The sequence below is a fragment of the Stegostoma tigrinum genome, chromosome 3, assembly GCF_030684315.1.
Source record: "Stegostoma tigrinum isolate sSteTig4 chromosome 3, sSteTig4.hap1, whole genome shotgun sequence".
In the NCBI taxonomy this organism is placed as follows: Eukaryota; Metazoa; Chordata; class Chondrichthyes; order Orectolobiformes; family Stegostomatidae; genus Stegostoma; species Stegostoma tigrinum.
Window position 1 is genome coordinate 104,357,480 of NC_081356.1, and position 22,230 is coordinate 104,379,709.

At 44.4% G+C, this 22,230-nt stretch overlaps 1 protein-coding gene across 3 annotated transcripts; it reads right to left on the reverse strand.

The window, feature by feature from the left end:
- Positions 1-957: 957 nt before the first annotated feature.
- On the reverse strand, positions 958-17,951 carry enc1 (ectodermal-neural cortex 1). 3 transcript variants are annotated; one of them, XM_048528160.2, is made up of 5 exons: positions 17,811-17,951; positions 17,274-17,397; positions 15,556-15,693; positions 6,911-8,718; positions 958-3,953 (listed from the first exon to the last, which is right to left on the reverse strand). In XM_048528160.2, exon 4 carries the CDS (start codon positions 8,710-8,712, stop codon positions 6,937-6,939), a length of 1,776 nt encoding a protein of 591 aa, XP_048384117.1. In that variant the 5' UTR covers positions 8,713-8,718; positions 15,556-15,693; positions 17,274-17,397; positions 17,811-17,951; the 3' UTR covers positions 958-3,953; positions 6,911-6,936. The 3 variants fall into 3 exon arrangements, with proteins under 3 accessions (XP_048384117.1, XP_048384115.1, XP_048384116.1); XM_048528158.2 differs by lacking the exon at positions 17,811-17,951 and having other exon boundaries at positions 15,556-15,690; positions 17,274-17,769; XM_048528159.2 differs by lacking the exons at positions 15,556-15,693; positions 17,811-17,951 and having other exon boundaries at positions 17,274-17,769.
- Between the last annotated feature and the right edge of the window lie 4,279 nt (positions 17,952-22,230).

The window sequence follows — 22,230 nt, forward strand, 5'->3', positions numbered from 1 at the left end:
TACTGGAAAGTTTTGGTTGAAAAAAAGACAAAGACAAAGACCAATACTGCACAGGAACCAACCCTTTGGCCGTCCAAGACTGCGCCAACACATATTGCCCTTCCATACTAAAACTGTCTTCATTTACACGATCCATTTCCCTCTATTCCCTTCCTATTCCTGTATTTGTCCATGTGTTTCTTGAATGTTGTTATTGTGCCTTCTTCCACCATCTCCTCTGGCAGCACAGTCCAGGCACTCACCACCCTGTGTGTGAAAAACATGCCTTACACATCTCTTTTAACCTGCACCCATGCCCCCAAAACTTGAACCTGTCCCCCCCCCCCCAAGTAATTGACCCCTCCACCCTGGGAAAAACCCTCATACTTTCCACTCTGTCCATGCCATTCACAATCTTATAAACTGCTATCAGGTCACCCATCAACCTCTTGCATTCCAGCGGAAACAAACCCAGTCTACCCAACCTTTCTTCATAGCTAAAATCCACCCATACCAGGCAACATCCTGGTAAACCAAGATAATAAAGTGTGGAGCTGGATGAACACAGCAGGCCAAGCAGCATCTCAGGAGCACAAAAGCGGGTACCCTGATAAACCTTTTCTGCTCCCTCTCTAAAACATCTACACCCTTCTGGGCGTGTGGTGACCAGAACTGATCGCCAAAGTACCAACAAGGAAAGGAAATGTTGTCCATCTTTAGCCTGGAACATGTGTAGTTACTTACATCAGTGACATAAGGAAGATTGACAATGATTACCGATTAAGTGCCATCAGCACAACACCTTTCACATTTCAAATTCTCATAAAACTGGAAAATAACTGCATATTTTAAGCAAAGCTGTTAAAAAAAATCAAAGGACCAAATAACTGCGATAATATCTCCCATTTTAAATTAGTCACAATGATTTATAGTATCAACAAAATAACTCAATTCAGGCCACATGGAAGAAATGGCAACACAATTTAATGTCTTTGATTTCACATTGTGAAAAAAATGTACGTTTGCAAAAATGTTACATTCCGGCAGTAAAAAAACGGAAATGCTTACAGTAAATCTCACACTGACATAATTTTGTACACACGTATCTACTCTTGTTGGTATGGACATTATTCATTTCTAATCACTCTCAGTCAGACAGGTGTCAGCTCTCATGAAAAGGCCTCTATACAATTACATTGGAAATAGAAGAGTGTGCTTTGTTATGTGTTGCTATGGTGATAAGTGGACAAAATAGGAAGAACCTCCTTGTCTTACGCCAACTTTGTATGTGCACTCTGCTGTGGAGTGCATTTTGCTCAGACTGCGTGGTGTTTTTGCAGATCCCCAGTAGTCAAACAGCAAGCAAAATTTCCACATCAATTCAAAAACTGGGAGCCCAGAACATTCCATGCAGAGCCTGAGGCCCACCCTGCTTTTAGTTACCTTCTCTTCGCTATTATTCAAGGGCCTTTAGTCTTCAACAAACATTTCAGAAATGATTGCTATTCCTGCCTCAGAGTTCAAAAATATGCATAATGTATTTTTTTCTCATCTGCATCGTGTGAAAAATTTTGATTTTGCGTATTTATAAGGAAATTGGAGTTCGAAAGTATCCAGCTCTTTTAGACAAATGAAGTACACCAAAACATTAAACATCCACCACTATATTATCATTCCACGTCACAAACAAAACAGCTATTTAATCCATCACTTATTAGCTTTATTCAAATTATCATTTCTCTTCCTCCCCCACAATGTGATTTTCTCCAGTCCTCTAAAGGCGAGAACACATGTTGATAAATGTTCACTGACTATAACTAGACCTTGGCCAAAAACGACTACTCTTCACGGATGAACTTCGACCATGCAGTGCATGCATCATTACTGGCCCAATGCCTTTCATGCCATTGCACTCCCACCCCCCTCCAAAAATGATCACTCTAAAACCCTGTAACAGGGATCACTGCTTAAAGATCACCAGCAGGATCATGAGCAATGGTCCACTCCCTAAGCCAATTAATGGTCACTTCAAAACACATATTAGGACCTTTATCATTATATATCTCCACCCCCAAACCACCCAGGCCCAAATGTCTCCAGATAGACCAGAATCCGAAACTCTTGTCAGTTTGTTGGGCTCAATTTCAAAATGAGCTGTGCATTTATCAACTGATAGGATCAATCGTGAATGTTTAGTTTATATCCAATATACACAGTTAGGATAGTGAATAAGTCAAGCTCCTTTCTCGAGGACGATTAATTGGCACTGGGTGTATTATGTTGTCAAATTTCAGTGTTCATCTAACAGCTTCAAGAATTATTTCTTCACAACAAATTTATTCAAAAAAATGTTACTGAAACAATACTGTAACAATCAAGTAGATAGTTCCACTTATAAAATAACAACCGTTACTGAATGCTTTGTTCTGATTTTCAGATACAGGCCTCATCCTTTACTTTAACACTTAACTTGTGGAAAAATTGTGCTTTAGAAAGAAAAGGGGCAGACATTCTGATTGCAAGTGTGGAGAATTAACACACTCACACTGCATTTTGTGATAGTTTAGGGTATGATGGGCATTGAATCGTTTATCTTAAATGGATTAATATCGGCCTATGGTAGCACAGCATTTTAATCCTGCATATTTAAGGTGTGCCAATCAGAAATCCTTTACTAAATTCTACAAAATTTCAATCTTCCAAACTATAACTTCCTCCATTCTCTCATTTAGCCTGTGCCTACTAGGAAACATTGACCTTTGGATCACAACAAAAACTGTTTGCAGCTGTGATCATTTTCACTCTCACTGATTCAAGGTAATTGTGTGTAATAAGGGACTGCATAAAGAAATGGCCTGGGTTGGGCTCAACTGACAAGAAGGCTGTACACATTTGTACATTTACATGCTCCAAGATTAATTTGCATGTCCTAAATAGTATTTATTTCAAAGTACTGTAAGTGCTGCGAAGCTTAGTAATACAAGGACATATGTTCAAAACTATACCGTGCAAAACTGGTGAGGTACAGGCGAGAAAGTGGCCTCACTGCCTCCGTCCAGTGAAATTTAAGAACTAGCTTTTGTACCCATCTCGTTTCTGATTGGAAATTTCCCCTCCCCTTCACTGCAGCTTTACACTTGCCAGTTTAATGTGGCAGAGAATGGGCACGTATTCAGCCCTTCCCAGTGCCCTCAACACACCCCTTCTCCTGCTAAACGAGTGTGCAAATAACTCTCAAACACAAAATACACTTTATGAATACTTGTCATTTCAATGTGCAAGTAACATCATTAACAATAAATATCCTACAAAAAGGTAATCATAAATAACAGACTCATATCAAAGCAGTATCGCTGATCCTCAGGTCATGCTTTTTGCCTCCTCTCTCTTTTTATAAAGTTAACCTTTAATGATTCATTTGAATTTTTGCAGCTGACTCCCCTCTACACAGCCTGAACGGTTTTGTCTGCCTGACAGCAATAGGCTCCAGAAGCAGGGTAATTGTTGCCCTAGGCAGTGCCAGCAACAAAGTCCAGATCCCTGGGTCCCATTAATGAAGACCTGGGGAGACTGCAAATAATCCGGCATCCAAACTCTTCACAATCTGCCCACTTCTCACAGCTGGTGCCATCCTTTCAAAGACAAGGTGACAGCCATTTAACACTTCATACACAAATGCTGGAAATTAGTTAAGACTATAGACAGTGCAGCAGCAAATTGAGAAGTCTTAACTTTTGGAGGAGTCAAATAATATTGCCGTGAGTCCATGACTTATCTGGCAATCAATCCGTATTCAGAAATCACTTCATCATCATGAAGAATACGTGTATGTGAAACCAAATTATTTTCTTCACATCACAATAGGTACTAGTTGCTGAAACCAAACTATTTTAGCTCTAACAGATGCAGAAGGCTTTTGTTCTTCATTTAAGTTGCGTTGCTTCACAGTATGCAATATCTTCATATCGGGAGTCCTGGAATTTTTACAAAATAAAAGAGAAACATGGCCATATTATAAATACTGTTCACATTCAACTTCAACAGTTCATCCATTCTAAAAAAGTAACAGCCAAGTGGACTATGACAGAGTAGCAGCTGTAATTTTGTGACACTAATTCAATTTATTCTTCACCATATTGGTGCTCAGTTTATGTTGTGGTTTCGTGTTAGATGTGAACAGGCTCATATTGTTAATGCTGATGTAAGGTCAGATCATGGCCCAGGATCACAGGGATTGTAATGCCTGGAGTATTCCATTCCAGCTTTTTTTTTGTCACAAGCCCAAACTTGCCGCCAAAACACAACCATCTCAGCTTTAGTATTATGTCTGCACATTAGATTGTAAAGCAACGAACACACTGAATAATGATGAATTCATTTACAGGCAAGTTTTACTGACAAACTATGAGATTGCATTGAGTTAATGATTCTGACTTTCTAAAAGATTAAATCATTTATTGCACATTAGTGGTGGCTTATTCGTGTGTCCTGAAGGCAGAATTCTGCATTAACTACAAGAAATTTTACAAGGTTAGATAGCATGGGCAACAGATGAAATAAGCACGTATTCACCTGAGAGAAAGTTCTTCTTTGTTATAGCAAACATCTCCAAACACACTGAGTTTAAGCTCTGTTGATCAGTGGAAATATAACACCTATGTGGCTATGGGGATTCTTTGCAAAAATGTCCTCTGTGGTTGGGTTCAGCCATTAGCTCAATCCCTTACACTGGTAATAAACATGATTTATCATCATTGGCATGCGTTAGGCACTGAATCGAAAGGATGGATGTAGTGAATCTCAATTACTGAGAAATTTTCCCAATCCTCACACCATCCATTCAATTGAGTGTGAATAAAGCTGTACTGACTGAATATTATATTAAGCCATTGTTAATTTAGTGGGCTGGATATTTATATATGTTTAAATAAGATCCAATATTAAACCATTTATGGCAATGTTTCCAAATCTACAATATTAAAATATAAAGTGCTGATTGTAAAAATAAGCAAAAACAGAGTCAGTGATTGTGAAATATTGGCAACATTTACCTTTCTATTGAAAGGAGAAGATGTACATCATTTGCATTTGGATTTTTAAAGCCAGACTAAATGCAAAATGCATGGACAACACTTACAATCAGCTCCAACATGTTAAAACAAAAACACTTAAACAAGAAATGTAAGCCAATAACAGGTGAAACTGCAATATAACTAAAAACTGTGCAAACCTTTCATGCTATGACAATCCCATCTCACCTGCTGTGTGGTATAAAGCACCTTAATTTAATGAATTCTTTCAAAATGATCTACAATCATGACTTCAAAACAGTATTTTTCACTAAGCTATCAAAATTAAAAGGGGAAAAAAAAGCATGTTTAGAAAAATCTAGATCATACACAAAAGTATCAAAAGAGTATTGCGCTAATTACAGGGAACATTCTGGTTTGGATTACGAAATAGCTTTGTTCCATTAGAATTACATTGTGTATGCAATTTCAATTCAACATGTTTATTGTTCCAACTCTGGACTGTAACCAGTGGGACTCCCTAACGTCAAAAGACGGGTGAATGCAAGCCACTTGTCCTGTGAGGGTCACACAAGTGAAAGTGAAAAGCCAACTGCGATTTCCATCAGCTTTTTGTTGCTGCTGTGCAAATCTCCATTAGCAATTTTCTCCTCCAACCCCTCGCACTCCCTTCTAGCTCCAAGGACAATAGACAGTTAATTTGACTTCAAAATTAGTCTGTTACTGATCCCCTCTGCTTTAGTCTGTCATTAAAAACCTGTCGACATGGTGCTCTTAGAAACGATTGAGTCATGAAATCAGGAATGGGGGATTAATATTACATTAACCTTCTAGGACACTGACTACAAATATCAATAAAAAGGAACCTGCAAAGCTAGTGCAGGAAATGTTATGTGTTTTATTGCTTCATCTTTGTTTCTCTTCATAACGCATTGGCTGCTAGCCAGCTTTATGACAGGCCATTATGTTGAAACTAAATAAATCACTGCAGAGTGGCAGGTTCTAAGATTAAATTAAAGCATTTGTTTATACTGTATAGAGGTAATCTAGCTTGTTTTCTTAGGATTAGTTAAACATTCAGCGATTTGATCTCGAGGACAAATGTACCCGTTTATGTTATTTTCAAACGATACTGCTTCTGTCATAGTATTTTCTAATTGGAAAATCTTGCATTCAAACACAAATGCTCAATGGTTAGACACTGAATCTGACTTTGCACAAATTAGTGTGAAAATTAAAATGTTGGCAGCAGCACCTTCCAGGGCACTAAAGCCCCAATTTTAACTTGGGTATAGGAGTTGGGCAGGCTGGGGTTTGGTGAAAGGCAAACCAACCTGAGCAGCATGAGGCCGTGTAGATTGGAGCTGGATAGGAATAGAATGTTGGTCGGCATGAGGCCACTGAAGGAGCCTGAAATAACCCGAAATATTCTGATGTGCTATTGGGAAAACGGTTTCACTGTTATGGGTGGCTGTGGAGATGGAGTAAAAAGCTACCAAGCAGGAGAAATCTAACATTTCCTTTAGGGGAGGGAGGCCTGAGCAATCCTGTTGCTCTTGGCCCTCGGAGTAAATTTGTTTAAAAAAAAGCCTGCCTCTTCTACTAGATTGGAGGAGGGCTCAAAATGAACTTCTGACTAAAATAACAATTGGGCCTTGGTGACATGAGATAGAACCTGGTGTACATCCTTCAGGAAAGGTCCAAATACTTTTCACTGTCCTACATCATTCTGTTGGACATTGGGGTTGTGTCCTCCCTTGGCACTACAGCTTCACCATGAAAGAGGCATGTCAGTTACCCATTGGAGCTCACTTTATTTTCAATCGTTTTGCAGCTGTTTTCATTTCCAATGGCTTACTTCACTAACTTGACTCTTGCCCACGAATTGAAAAACTCCTTACCTATGAGATATTGAAGACTTCTTCTTCTATGCAGGAAGATGCTTCCATGTGCTAACGAATGCTGTCGGAATTAATGAATATGGTACAGTAGTGATGCTATTCCATGTGTCCAAAGTAGGATCATAGCAGTCTAGTGTTTTACATCTCTGTGTGCCAAAATAGCCCCCAACTACGTAGAGTTTATTGCCAGAGGCTACAGCGTGGCAGCTCATTCGTTTTGCAGTCACATCCCCAACCTTTGTCCACTGGTAGGTCTCACTGTTGAACCTATATGCAGAGCACGCTGAGAATTCAGTATCCCCACCCATGATAAATATCTGGTTGCCTAGCACAGCTGCAGCTGTGTACCTCCATGGCTGAGGGCAGGTAGCTGGCACAGTCCATCTATTTTCGCATGGGTCATAGCACTGTACTTTGGGCAGTTTATCATGACTCACGCTAGTTCCACCAAAGGCGAACAGCCTCAGCTTGGCACTAACCACAGCTGCATTGCTGACACCTTCTCGAAGAGGGGCCACCATTGCCCACTTATTGGTCACTGGGTCATATTGTTCCACTTGTTTGAGAGACACTGAAGGTGATGCTGGCTGCCGTCCTGTGGCTGCAGTGTGTCCACCAACCACATACAAAGAATGCTTCAGCTCAGCAGATCCGTGTCCAAACCTAGCAACAAGCATTGGAGCAGATTTTGACCACTCCTCGTGAAGAGTGTCATAAACCCAAACATCTTTGGACACGCCATTTTCTGACCCACGTCCCCCAGTCACGTATACCTTGCAGCCAATTGCACATGCACTAAACTCTTTGCGGGGGCTGGGGATATCTGCCTTTGGAATGATCTCCTTTGCTTTATGGTCTATTAGGTAAACTTTGTCACACATAAAAGTCTGTCCTCCAAGCAACAGCAAGGCATGACCTGTTTTACGAGGTCTGGCGCAAAGGCTTGTCACCACTCCATCATTCTGTAAAATCTTTAATTTGCAACGTATTGCCTCTTCAATCAACTCTTTACTCTTCATCTGCCTGGTTATAAGCTCTTCCATGGCCACATTCTCCATTAAATAAACAGCTGGTAGCAGAGCCAATCGAACCGTTTGCAACAGTTCTGGCAAACAACAGTGGCGCCTATTCACATCATACTTCACCCACTTTATGGTGGTCTCATACACAAGCTTCTCATCTTCTGTCTCCAGCTCTTCGCTAGACAGAAGCTGCACCAATGTGTCCTTTGGCAGCTGCAGAAAATCTTCACTCTTGCTGATTGTTGGAAAGTTGCTGAGGCACATTCTCCAGGACAGCTCATAAAGCTTGGTGCAATGATGGGCATCAGAGAGCAGCAGCATGCCAAGGCAGTTCGTCGGATGGAGATTTTTCTCCAGGAATTCTGCACAAGCATCACGGATATCCTGGAACTGCAGCATATCCCCAGCCTCCAGAAGGGACTCTGCATTTTCTTCATTAATAAGAACTCGAGATGAGTAAGCATAATCTAGGAGGAGCTCCAGAACCTCTGGGTGTATTGAATTATGGAAGTTTACTTCATTATCCTTGCTCTCACGTAATCCTCCACTGAACATAGCTTCAAAATATCGGCTACACGCAGCCAGTACAGCCCTGTGGCATGGGAAGGTCTTTTCTCCTGCATGGAGGAGGACATCTGTGAAAAGTCTCTGCTGTCGTAGAAGATTCAGGTGCATAAGAACACTGTCAGCATATGTAGCTTTGTGGAAGAGGTAAATATTCATTGAGCCATTGCTAGCTCTTGATTTCCGATTCTCGTGCATGCTGACTGACATTCTCATCAAACACTGTGGGGAAAAGAAATGCAGAAATCCAGTTCATACATGTTTTTCTTGAATGCAAAGTCTCACAAGTTAACTTTCAACTGTGTGGAGCTGGATGAACACAGCAGGCCAAGCAGCATCATAGGAGCAGGAAAGCTGACATTTTGGGCCTAGACCCTTCATCAGAAAAGGGGGAGAGGAAGAGGGTCCTGAAATAAAACGGGAGAGAACGGGGAGGCAGATCGAAGACGGATAGAGGAAAAGATAGGTGGAGAGGAGACAGACAAAAGTTAAAGAGGTGGGGATGGAGCCAGTAAAGGTGAAGATAGGTGGGGAGGTAGGGAGGGTAGAGGTCAGTCCAGGGAGGACGGACAGATCAAGGGGCCGGGATGAGGTTAGTAGATAGGAAATGGGGGTGCAGTTTGAGGTGGGATGAGGGGATAGGTGAGAGGAAGAACAGGTTAGGGAGGCGGGGACGAGCTGGACTGGTTTTGGGATGCAGTGGGGGGAGGGGAAATTTTGAAGCTTGCAAAATCCACATTGATACCATTGGGCTGGAGGGTTCCCAAGTGGAAAATAAGTTGCTGTTCCTGCCACCTTTGGGTGGCATCATTGTGGCACTGCAGGAGGCCCAGGATGGGCATGTCATCTGAGGAATGGGAGAGGGAGTTGTAATGGTTCGTGACTGGGAGGTGCAGCTGTTTACTGCAAACCGAGCGTAGGTGTTCTGAAAAGCGGTCCCCAAGCCTCCGCTTGGTTCCCCAATGTAGAGGAGGCCACAATGGGTACAGCAGATGCAGTGTACCACATTGGCAGATGTGCGGGTGAACATCTGCTTGATGTGGAAAGTCATCTTGGGGCCTGGGATAGGGGTGAGGGATATGGTGCGGGGGCAGTTGTAGCACTTCCTACGGTTGCAGGGAAAAGTGCCGGGTGTGGTGGGGTTGGAGGGGACTGTGGAGCGGACAAGGGAGTCACGGAGAGAGTGGTCCCTCTGGAAAGCAGACAAGGATGGGGAGGAAAAAATGTCATCAGTGGTGGGGTCAGATTGTAGATGGCAGAAGTGTCGGAGGATGATGCGTTGGATCCGGAGATTGGTGGGGTGGTATGTAAGGATGAGGGGGGTTCTTTTTTGGTTGTTAGTGCGGGGAGGGGATGTGAGGGATGAGTTGCGGGAAATGCAGAAGACACGGTTGAGGGCGTTCTCGACCACTGTGGGGGAGAAGTTGGGGTCCTTGAAAAACAAGGACATCTGAGATGTATGGGAGTGGAATGCCTCATCCTGGGAGCAGATGTGGTGGAGGCGAAGGAATTGGGAATAAAGGGTGGCATTTTTGCAGGACGGTGGATGGGAGGTGTATTCTATGTAGCTGTGGGAGTCGGTGGGCTTGAAATGGATATCGGTTTATGGATGATTGCCTGAGATGGAGACAGAGAGGTCCAGGAAGGTGAGGGATGTGTTGGAGATGGTCCAGGTGAACTTAAGGTTGGGGTGGAAGGTGTTGGTGAAGTGGATGAACTGTCCAAGTGCCTCTTGGGAGCACAAGGCGGCGCCAATACAGTCATCAATGTAATGGAGGAAGAGGTGGGGTTTAGTGCCAGTCTAGCTGTGGAAGAGGGATTGTTCCACGTAACCCACAAAGAGGCAGGCATAGCTTTGGCCCATGCGGGTGCCCATGGCCGCACCCCCCCCCCTTGTCTGTAGGAAGTGGGAGGATCTGCCCAACCACCTACCGCATCCCAAAACCAGCCCAGCTCGTCCCCACCTCCCTAACCTGTTCTTCCTCTCACCTATCTCCTCCTCCCACCTCAAGCTGCACCCCCATTTCCTACCTACTAATCTCATCCCGCCCCCTTGACCTGTCCAACCTCCCTGGACAGACCTATCTCCTCCCTACCTCACCACTTACACTCACCTTTACTGGCTCCATCCCCACCTATTTAACTTGTCTGTCTCCTCTCCACCAACCTTCTCCCCTATCCATCTTCGATCCGCCTCCCCCTCGCTCCCTATTTATTTTAGAACCCTCTTCCCCTCCCCCATTTCTGATGAAGGGTCCAGGCCCAAAACATCAGCATTCCTGCTCCTAAGGTGCTGCTTGGCCTGCTGTGTTCATCCAGCTCCACACCTTGTTATATCGCATTTAACATACATAGAGAATGTTTTGGTGATATTTGTTGCAGATCTTTCAAATTACCATTCATTGCCCACCCTCCATATTTCAGCCCAAAGGCCGTAAGTGAATAAGTCAAATTCAATTTCAATTGTTTGCAATTGTGGATAGCCAGTTTTGTGCGAGTTTCCATTCTGTAATTCTTTCAGTTCTTCTGTGAAAACCATAAACAAAAGGTCTGGTTTTAATTTTCATAGGAATTATTCTCCAAATTAATCATGAATATTGGTTTATGATTATTGTATAAGTCCAATTTCACTTTTATTACATTCCAGAGCTTTATTAATGTCTTATTGCATGCAGCCATTGATGTCCACGGTGCAGGATATAAACCTGCTCAGCCAGTTTTTCCTGCTCTCATCCAAAGTGCCCCATCTGGTGGTTCCCTTCAATAATGTTAAAACCCAGGTGAAGTCTGTGATTTGCAATCTAATGCTGCACTGCTCAAGCCATAATTATAGAGTATTCATTGTTGTCACTAGGATTCCAATATCAAGTGGAAGGGATTGTGTAATTTGTGTATTATGTCATTTGAATGGTGCACTCAACAAAACAAATTTTGTAAAAGCAAAATATTGCAGATGCTAGAAATCCAAAATTAAAAGAAAATGCTCGAGAAACTCAGCAAGTACGGCAGCATCCACAAAGAGTCTTTGGACTTGAAAAACTAACTTTGTTTCTCTCTACACAGATACCTGTTCAATTCTTTTCACATTTTATGCTTTTAAACCAATTATATTGCTGTCCTTCCACACACTGATTATTTCTGGAGAGATCATACTAACAACAATGTGCAATATTGATGATGTCTGTTACTGTTGGTACTGATGGGAGTAATTAGAGATGACAAATAGACAGTACTTGCACAAGAATATTGCACATTTAGCTATATTAAAATGTGATTTAAACCCTGTAGTTTATTGATAATGGTGGAAAAGCTGTAGCAAAATTAACGTGCATACTGGTGTACATAATGTCCATAAGATGAGTAATCTATATATGATTCTCTTCAAATCTTAAATGCTTTCCTCAAGGTAAATAGTGTCAACAACCCTAATATATGCTGGTTTGTGTGAAGGTCATCACTGAGATTGATAGTGTGAGTTCAAGTCTTATTCGAGCATCTGAACAGAATTAGGCTGACACTCCTATGCAGAGATAAGGAACTGCAATCCTTTAAATATAGTAAGAACTTGTCTTACACTTCAAAAAATGGTAAATGATCCCAAAGAGAAGCTGTCCTGATATTCTGACCAACAGTTTTGCCCCCAGTCAATACCAAATATAAATGACAAATTATTCATCTCACTGCTATGCATGGTACAATACAATGTAATGTAACAGCTCTATATTGCCAACATTGTAAGCTTTCAGATTGTGTTTCTATTTTGGTTTCACTCCCAGAACTTAAATTGATTATCTTAATTTCAAAAGTGTGTTAAAATTAAACACCTATATTTTGAGGGCCACAATAAAAGTACATTTTTCTATTTTACCACAGTCAATTACTGGAACATTTCAAGCCTGCATCAACATTCATGTCAACGAGAATTCAAGCCACTGAAATTATTTTGCATCACACCTTTGTAGGGATGCGCATAAAAATTGCCATGATACAATTAAAGAATGAGACCAATAGATTTAATTCTACATACCATACTCTAATTAATAAGATGCAAATGTACACAAAATAAAATAGCCAGTATATTCACAACCATGTGGCCCAAAGATGCAAAACAGATTCTGTCACCAAGGTATCAACTGGTGTGATATAATTCTTAGTTAAAACATTTCCTCTTAGGTCGTTTGCTGAATGTAACTAATAAAAACACAAAAAAAGGAGCAGGACTGTACCAGAGATAATGGGAACTGCAGATGCTGGAGAATCCAAGATAACAAAGTGTGAAGCTGGATGAACACAGCAGGCCAAGCAGCATCTCAGGAGCACAAAAGCTGACATTTCGGGCCTAGACCCTTCCTCAGAGAAGGGGATGGGGTGAGGGTTCTGGAATAAATAGGGAGAGAGGGGGAGGTGGACCAAAGATGGATAGAGGAGAAGAGAGGTGGAGAGGAGAGAATAGGTGGGGAGGTGGGGAGGGGAGGGTTAGGCTCCCGGTGAAAGAAGTAAGCGTGGCCATTTGGCCCTTTCAGCCAGTTCTGCAATTTAATATGATCATGAGTAATCATCCAACTCAGTCTCCTGTTTCCACTTCCAACCCATATCCTATGGTCCATTTAGTCCTAAGAACTATACCTAACTCCTTCTTGAAAACATTCTATATTTTGATTGCAACTATTTTCAATGGCAGAGAATTCCACGGGCTCACCACTCCCTAGGTGAAGAAATTTCTCATCTAATTCCAAATGGAGATCTATTAAAAGTATTAAAAACAATTGAAAGCTATTCAAAGAAAATCAACAATTTATATTTGAATTGTTTTGGGACATCTTATTATTCGAGGAGCTGCCTCTCTTGAAATGTTTATTTAAATATTCCACAGTGTCACTAAGATAAAATGATCTAAGGACACCTTTCCCACTTAAAAACTAATTACAGCCAATAACTCACTTTCAAGGGAGAGCTCAGGTCAGTATTACTGATTTGCATGGCGTACCATCTTCCAGTCTATTAGCATCAGCCATATCCAGTAACTAATTTACATCATGGCACTGCACTTTGATAGATATTCAAGTCAATTGATGCTCTAACTTACTGATCATTCTGGGAAGTGACAACAAGTCCAAACTGGCAGCTTCTTTGTTTGCATTACCTCATTATTATTCAAGCAAAAGTCTTTTAGGGGAGGCAATGGCTTAGTGGCATTATCACTGGACTGTTAATCCAGAGACCCAGATAACATTCTGGGGACCTGGGTTTGAATCCTATTCACAGCAGATGGTGGAATTTGAATTCAATAAAAATCTGGAATTAAGAGTTTATTGATGACTATGAATCTGTTGTTGATTGTTGAAAAAAATCTGCTTGGTAATGCCCTTTCAGGAAGGAAACTGTTGTCCTTACCTGGTCTGTTCCTACATGTGACTCCAAACCCACAGCAATGGGGTTGATGGGCAATGAATGCCGGCCCAGCCAGAGATGGCCACATCCCGTGAATAAATAAAAAAAACTTTTCCACTTCTTGTGAGGTAAGCTATATTTCAAGATATCATTGCCTAGTCTGCAATGTGTTTAAAACTGGTCTTTCTTACAGAAAGGCCAGGGTTTGTGTGTGTGTGTGTATGTGTGTATGCAATATCCCTTTAAATCACTGAATTAATAAGACTTTTCCCTAGCTCTGTAGATTATGCACAGCCACGTTTTATTCCTGGACATGAGGAATGAGCAGGTGTGCAGATGGGTAACAGACCCAGTTCCCCTTGTTCTGTCATCCGACGTTTGCTCTGCATCTCGAAACGACAGATAAAGCGGAGCCCAGCGTCATGAGGCCGCTTTCCTTTTGCTGGTGTTTTCCTTCTCTAACCTTTACTTTGAACTGAATAAACACAATCGTCGCTGTTACTGTACCTTGGAGCGCTCGCAGCTGGAGCTGAAAGCAGTCATTAAGCAGGGTTCCTCACCCGTGCGATTTCCTGGGGGCGGGGGGGGGGGGTCTCCATGTGGAAAAGACCCAGTGCCCTTTGTAATTTGCAGCGCTTGGCACAAGGCACAGAAATGCCTGAGACCCATTGTCAGTGGCGGCCCATTCTCTTCCTTCTACGGAAGTGGGCGATTCCTCAAAGCCAACATAAGCTTGGCTGCTGACCAAAAGCAAACCCCAGAAGTGATAACTCACACGTGTGAAGCGGCGAGTTTCTGCCTTTGATTTGAATCACAACTGCACTGAGGCCTTAAACAAAATCTTCACGTTTCTATTGGGATTTGGGATTTTTTTTCTTAAAAGACGGGGAGGCAGCCAAAACTTTGTGAAAGTTGCAATGATTGTGGCTGGATTTTTTAAAAAATCGGTTTTAACAAGAAGCATCACTTGCTCCCGCCAAAGTAAACAACGGATACATGTGACAGTCTGCTCCCACATGGATCCTCCACAGTATGTTGCTCTGTCTCTCTCTCTATTTTACAGCGCGGCCGATTAACATCATTCAAATAAAGTCAGGCGGACTTGCTACAAATACGTCCGTGCTCGGATAATTATACCAGGAGAATTAACTAGAGGTTCTTACAGAGAGATCAAGTTCAACTTGGATACAATGAGAAAACATGTGATTATATCACAGGCGTCTCTGTATCATTCAATTCAACTGCACTCCTTGCTGACCAGCCCGAGTGACCTTTCCTGCTGCAGAAACTGGCATAAGTTTTACGATGCTGAGTTTCATCCCCAGTGTTAGTTTCAACTCTAACGGTCCGGCTGTACAAATGAGGGGCGTTCATCCCCTAAAGCTTCCTTCCTGTTCATCACCAGCGAGACGGGGGTGAGCACAGTCCCTTTAGCAGACTCTCACTGAAAGGAAACGGCTCTCGGGGACACACAAAGGGACTCTCCGGCCCCGAATTTGACATTAACATGTAAATTGCCGTGTGATGTACCAAATGTTACAGACACAAAAGTCGTGTGTGATGAATGGAACTCGGTAAGGTACATTCAAATGGAGCTAAATCATTTACCCACGACGCCCGCCCCCACGCCTCTTCCTCTCCCCCCCTCCCCCGCCCGGTTTTACTTACGTATAAACCTATTGCTTCACCGAGAGTCAAGTTCGTTTAAGTTTTACAGCCGGCATCCGCTCGCCGATGGAAGATGGCAGAGAGAGAGATCAGCAGCTGCCGGCTCAGAGCAAACAGCGGCTCTTTTCAAACATGCTGCTGAGCACAGAAAGTCCAGGCAGCAAATAGGCATCCGCACACAGAACAGGCAGAGAGGGAGAGAGAGAGAGAGAGAGGCTGCACTGCAAGTCACCAGGCACACAGAGAGGACAGTTTACACAGTAGCCCCTGTCTGCTCCAAATAACAATCAAGCAGTATACAGTGGAAACCGCCCACCCTGCCCAACACTGTTACCCCAGCCACCACACTGTTACCCCAGATCTATATTTACCCAGTTCCCACAGTTACCCCAACCCCCAAACTGTTACCGCAGACCCACACTGTTACTCTAGACTCTATCCCCAACTGGTGACCCATTGTCCGCACCATTTATCCCACATACAGCCCCCACACTGTTACACCAGTACCCACAGTTATACCAGATCCATATGTATCCAGTCCCCAGTTATCCCCGATCCGACACTGTTACTCCGGATCCGACACTGTTACCCCGGATCCGACACTGTTACCCCCGATCCGACACTGTTACCCCGGATCCGACACTGTTACTCCGGATCCGACACTGTTACCCCCGATCCGACACTGTTACCCCGGATCCGACACTGTTACTCCGGATCCGACACTGTTACCCCCGATCCGACACTGTTACCCCCGATCCCACACTGTTACTCCGGATCCGACACTGTTACTCCGGATCCGACACTGTTACCCCGGATCCGACACTGTTACCCCCGATCCGACACTGTTACTCCGGATCCGACACTGTTACCCCGGATCCGACACTGTTACCCCCGATCCGACACTGTTACCCCCGATCCCACACTGTTACTCCGGATCCGACACTGTTACTCCGGATCCGACACTGTTACCCCGGATCCGACACTGTTAACCCGGATCCGACACTGTTACCCCCGATCCGACACTGTTACCCCGGATCCGACACTGTTACCCCCGATCCGACACTGTTACTCCGGATCCGACACTGTTACCCCGGATCCGACACTGTTACCCTCGATCCGATACTGTTACCCCGGATCCGACACTGTTACCCCCGATCCGACACTGTTACCCCGAAATCGACACTGTTACTCCGGATCCGACACTGTTACCCCCGATCCGACACTGTTACTCCGGATCCGACACTGTTACCCCGGATCCGACACTGTTACCCCCGATCCGACACTGTTACTCCGGATCCGACACTGTTACCCCGGATCCGACACTGTTACCCTCGATCCGATACTGTTACCCCGGATCCGACACTGTTACCCCCGATCCGACACTGTTACCCCGAAATCGACACTGTTACTCCGGATCCGACACTGTTACCCCCGATCCGACACTGTTACTCCGGATCCGACACTGTTACCCCGGATCCGACACTGTTACCCCGGATCCGACACTGTTGCACAGACCCCACGCTGTTACCTTAGATTCACATTTATCCAGTCTCTACACTGTTACCCCAGCCCCTCAGTCTGTGTTCCAGTCTAACTGTCCCAGTAAGTCCATGTGTGGACACTCGCTACAATAACCCAGTATCTCAGTTAAACTTCCTCTTTTATCACAACCATTGTAATCTGTTGGCCTGTTGCCAGGCGCGGGCACACCGACTCACCGAAACTTGTCAGTAGATGATCCGGCGAGGAACAACATAGTCGGGCTAGTACAGGACGTGCCCGCCCGGATGATTGGCCTCGCCGTGTCCTGGAGCTGGGAGGAAGGCTGCGAGCCGGCTGTCGCTGGGGAAAGAGCAAACGAGGTGTCAGAGGCGGGGGGTGGTTGTTCGACACTGTATAGAGCGTAGAGCAAAGCGCCCGGCAGCCAAGTGACTGACTGAGAGTAGCAAACAGTCGGTGCGGTGTTCAGAGAGCACGCTGTGGCTGTCTACACACACGCAGACACAGACAGTGAATGAGTGCTGACACTGAGCACGGCGATTTATACTGTGAGGGAGATCGCAGCCGAGCTCAGAGGCTCTGTGCCTTGTTGCATTTCCAAGCCAGGCTGCTGCAGTCAGCTCTTCGGTGCTGCCTGTGGCCGGCTTTGCCAACCGTCTTTAAAGTGAACCGACTGGTACTGGCCTGATATCGCCAACAGCGAATGTCCCAGCCCAAAGCCAGCACAGAACTGCCCGAGAACCGCAGCCACTTACTGGAGAGTGGATCTGCAGACAGGCTTTTGATAGGCTGTTATTTTCACGAAATGTTATCTATTTTCTCCCTTTCACAGAAGAAAATGCTGACAGTGAACAGCAGGCATGTGCTATGTAAGAGAATTCACCGGCTAGAGAGCTATGCTGATAGATCATTTCCCCCAGCATTTGAGTGAAGCATAGTATTTGTATTTAAATATAAGGTCACACAAGAACTCGCGCAATCACAGTCACACTCACTTATACGTACACAATGTGCATTTAAAAAAACAAGCATAACGGTGTACCTTTCCACGTTTAGGGTACATGATGCCATTATTCCAGGAACAACAATGTCTCTATTACAAAAACAAACTATTTACAGATGCTGAAAATCTGAAATTAGAACAAGACGCCAGTTCTATTTTCATATCAAGAGAAATAATGTTACATTTCCATTTCCCTTCAGTTCCGCTGAAAGGTCATCCACCTGAAATATTAACTCTGTTTCTCTTCTCAGATGCTGCCTGACCTGCTGAGTTGTAGCTGTTTCTTTTTGCTGTATCTGTTGTTACATAGATAAAGGGGCTGCACAGTGGCACAGTAGTTAGCACTGCTGCCTCACAGTGCCAGGGATCCGGGTTTGATTTCAGCCTTGGGCGACTGTGTAGAGTTTGCCCATTCTCCCCATGTCGATGTGCAGGTTAGGTGGATTGGCCATGCCAAATTGACTGTAGTGTTTAGGGATGTGTAGATTAGGTGGGTTATAGGGGCATGGGCCTGGGTGGGATGCCCTGATGTTCTGTGTGGACTTGTTGGGCTAAAGGGTCTGTTTCCAAATGTAGGGATTCTATGAAACCAAGACAATTCATGTAAATATTGTTTAAGTCCACATCAGTCAATGTAAACAGTACCAGTTCAACAGCTAATATTCTATGTTCTATCAGCCTGTATGAATAGTGTTATGTTCAGCATATGACCATACAGTACTACGAAGGAGCAAGAGTAGGCCACTCAGCCCTTCAAGCCTGCTGTACCATTCAACAAAATCATGCTAATCTGATTTTAACCTCAACAGTACATTCCTGCACACCAGCAATAATCTTTCACGCCCTTGATAATCAAGAATCTATCTATCTACCTCTGCCTTAAAAATATTTAAAGATTCTGTACACACTGCTTTTTAAAGAAAGAAATCCCAGGAATGTTTATGTCAGTTAATGCAATCGGTATACCCTAGAGTATAAGCAGCAAGTATTTGATATCAGTCAAAAAGAGCAGTGCTCTTACTCTACATGAGCAACACTTTTTATATCGGGCCACAAAGCTAGAGAACAAGGATCGTGATGTGCCATTAACCTTTTCCATTGCTTTCGATGCAGAGAGAATGCTAACACTGCCAGCTATTTTAATTGATTTTTCTTATTCATCTGGAAGATGTAGGTGTTGCTGGCCGGCCAGCATTTGTTGCCTGTGCCCAGTTGCCCTTCAGAGGGTGGTAATGAATTGCCTTCTTGAACCAGGCACTTTGATATGTGGCTGAGTGTATGAGCTAGGGTCACAAAATCCTAGGGGGTTAGCATGAATTCAAGCTAGTCTACAATACTCAAAATCAGTCTGCACCTCTTTTCATGGGTGGATGCATTTTAACTGGAGCAACTGCTTGAGCTCACTCTGATTTGACCTGGGAGAGATGTTAAAGAATGGGGTCCTAAGATTTGTCAATGCTCCACTGGAAACTTTGATGCAAGAGGTGGAGAGCCTGCCCCGACTAACATTGAAAAGGAAGCAATACCTGATACCTACCAAGATCAATGCCAGGAGTCTAGACCAAAGGACCGAGATGTAGTGTTAAAAGAAGTTCAGTAACATCCCATACAAGTGACAAAAGCTAATGAATGTATCTTCAAATGCCATAATGCACCAACTGCACAACTAGCTTCACACACAACTCAATTCATTATATCCCCATCACTCAACTTGCAGCAAGCTGTAACATTCACAGCCAACATTTAGAGTATCTTTTCCACCTCAAACACTTAGTCCTGTTGCAAGGCTCACACCCACATCTTACAGCTTGCACACACAACACCCGTATCTGTAAACACATTGCACAATGGTACATAACTGACAGATACAGCACCAGTGGAGGACAGGCACAGCTATGCATCCTCATGAGCCCAAAATAATTGGATGTCAATGTCAGAGACCATGCGCAACGATGAGATTCAAACTATTGAAGATGTTAGCATGTTCATATCAAATTCTCCTTCAGTCCAGACGACCCCATGCCCAGCACATAACCTCTCCTTCCCCAACTGATGGACCTCGCAGCACCTTTCCTGATCCATACCTAATGCTACCTCCTGTTCTGGACCTAAAACGAGCTGACACCCACCCCACCCCCACACCCCCAGGACCCAAACCCCTACCCCCTTTGCCTTCTAAAAGACCTGACAATCCCATCCCCCCACCCTTTCACCGACTACCAACTACCACACCAGACCCAACGCCACCACTGCTGTTGGATCAACAACCCCATCCTGCTAACGACACAACATCTCCCGCCAGTCTGGACACACAGCACCGTACTGCCAAATCTGACGCCACCCTGCTCTGTTGCTGCTGACCCAAGACCCCTGCCCTGCCCTGACCCAGTGTAAATATTTATTCACTATAATTTATCTGGTTCCATTGTTACCTTGTACTGTGGTACCCTACTTACCAGCACCCAACCACCTGATGAAATAGCCCCTTCCATCAGGTACTCACCTGGAACCATCACTCCCTGGTACCCTTTCCCCTACCCATTTGTCATGCCACCTACTTGGCACCCTACCTACATGGCACCCTATCCCCAACACTGTATCCTTTCGGCATTTTAACCTCACACTTACCTAATGTACTTAACCTTTTGCAGGAATTGACAAAGTAACTATATATGATGCTAGGTCTTTAAATTACAACATATGGCAATGATTGTCATGCAAGAGCGTGACAAAGTTTACCTTCCCTTGTCTACTCTATACTATGAGCGACCCATAAGAATGGTAGTATGGCTCTGCATTTCTCAATGTGCCCTGATCAGAATCTCCTGAAATAATTTGTCTGGCAACGATAACACTTTTTCTCCCTGAGAGTGTTATGTACAGTGTTATTTCCCATCTTGGAATGCTACAAGTTTTACTAATCAAACCCTGACCACATGCATCACTTTCAGTGAAGAAGTTAACTCTGTTGACCCCTCAGCCCGCTAATCATGACAAGTCTATGCCTGCCCCTTTGTAGGTTACGTGTCTCTTTTGATTCCTCCCACTTCCTACAGACAAAGGGGGTGGCCATGGGTACCCACATGGGCCCAAGCTATGCCTGTCTCTTTGCAGGTTACGTAGAATAGTCCCTCTTCCGCACCTACACAGGCCCCAAACCCCAACTCTTCCTCTGTTACATTGATGACTGTATCGGCGCCGCCTCTTGCTCCCCAGAGGAGCTTGAACAGTTCATCCACTTTACCGACACCTTCCACCCCAACCTCAAATTCACCTGGGCCATCTCCAACACAGTCTCCATCTCAGGTAACCAGTTAGAAACTGATGTCCATTTCAAGCCCACCGACTCCCACAGCTACCTAGAATACCCCTCCTCCTACCCACCCTCCTGCAAAAATTCCATCCCCTATTCCCAATTCCTCTGCCTCCACCGCATCTGCTCCCAGGATGAGGCATTCCACTCCCGCACATGCCAGATGTCCAAGTTCTTCAAGGACCGCAATTTTCCCCCCGCAGTGGGCGAGAACACCCTTGACCACATCTCCCGCATTTCATGCAACACATCCCTCACACCCCGCCCCCGCCACAACCATCCCCAGAGGATCCCCCTCGTTGTCACATACCACCCCACCAACCTCCGGATACAACACATCATCCTCCGACACTTCCGCTATCTACAATCCGACCTCACCACCCAAGCTATTTTTCCATCCCCTCCCCTGTCTGCTTTCCGGAGAGACCACTCTCTCCATGACTCCCTTGTCCACTCCACACTCCCCTCAAACCCCACCACACCCGGCACCTTCCCCTGCAATCGTAGGAATTGCTACACTTGCCCCCACACGTCCTCCCTCACCCCTATCCCAGGCCCCAAGATGACCTTCCATATCAAGCAGATGTTCACCTGCATATCTGCCAATGTGGTATATTGTATCCATTGCACCCGGTGTGGTTTCCTCTACATTGGGGAAACCAAGCGGAGGCTTGGGGACCGCTTTGCAGAACACCTCCACTTGGTTCGCAACAAACAACTGCACCTCCCAGTCGCGAACCATTTCAACTCCCCCTCCCATTCCTCAGACGACATGTCCATCATGGGCCTCCTGCAGTGCCACAATGATGCCACCCGAAGGTTGCAGGAACAGCAACTCATATTCCGCTTGGGAACCCTG

Coding starts and splice junctions, on each gene's coding strand:
- enc1 (XM_048528160.2), bottom strand. CDS start 8,712: ATGAGAATGTCAGTCAGCATGCACGAGAATCGGAAATCAAGAGCTAGC.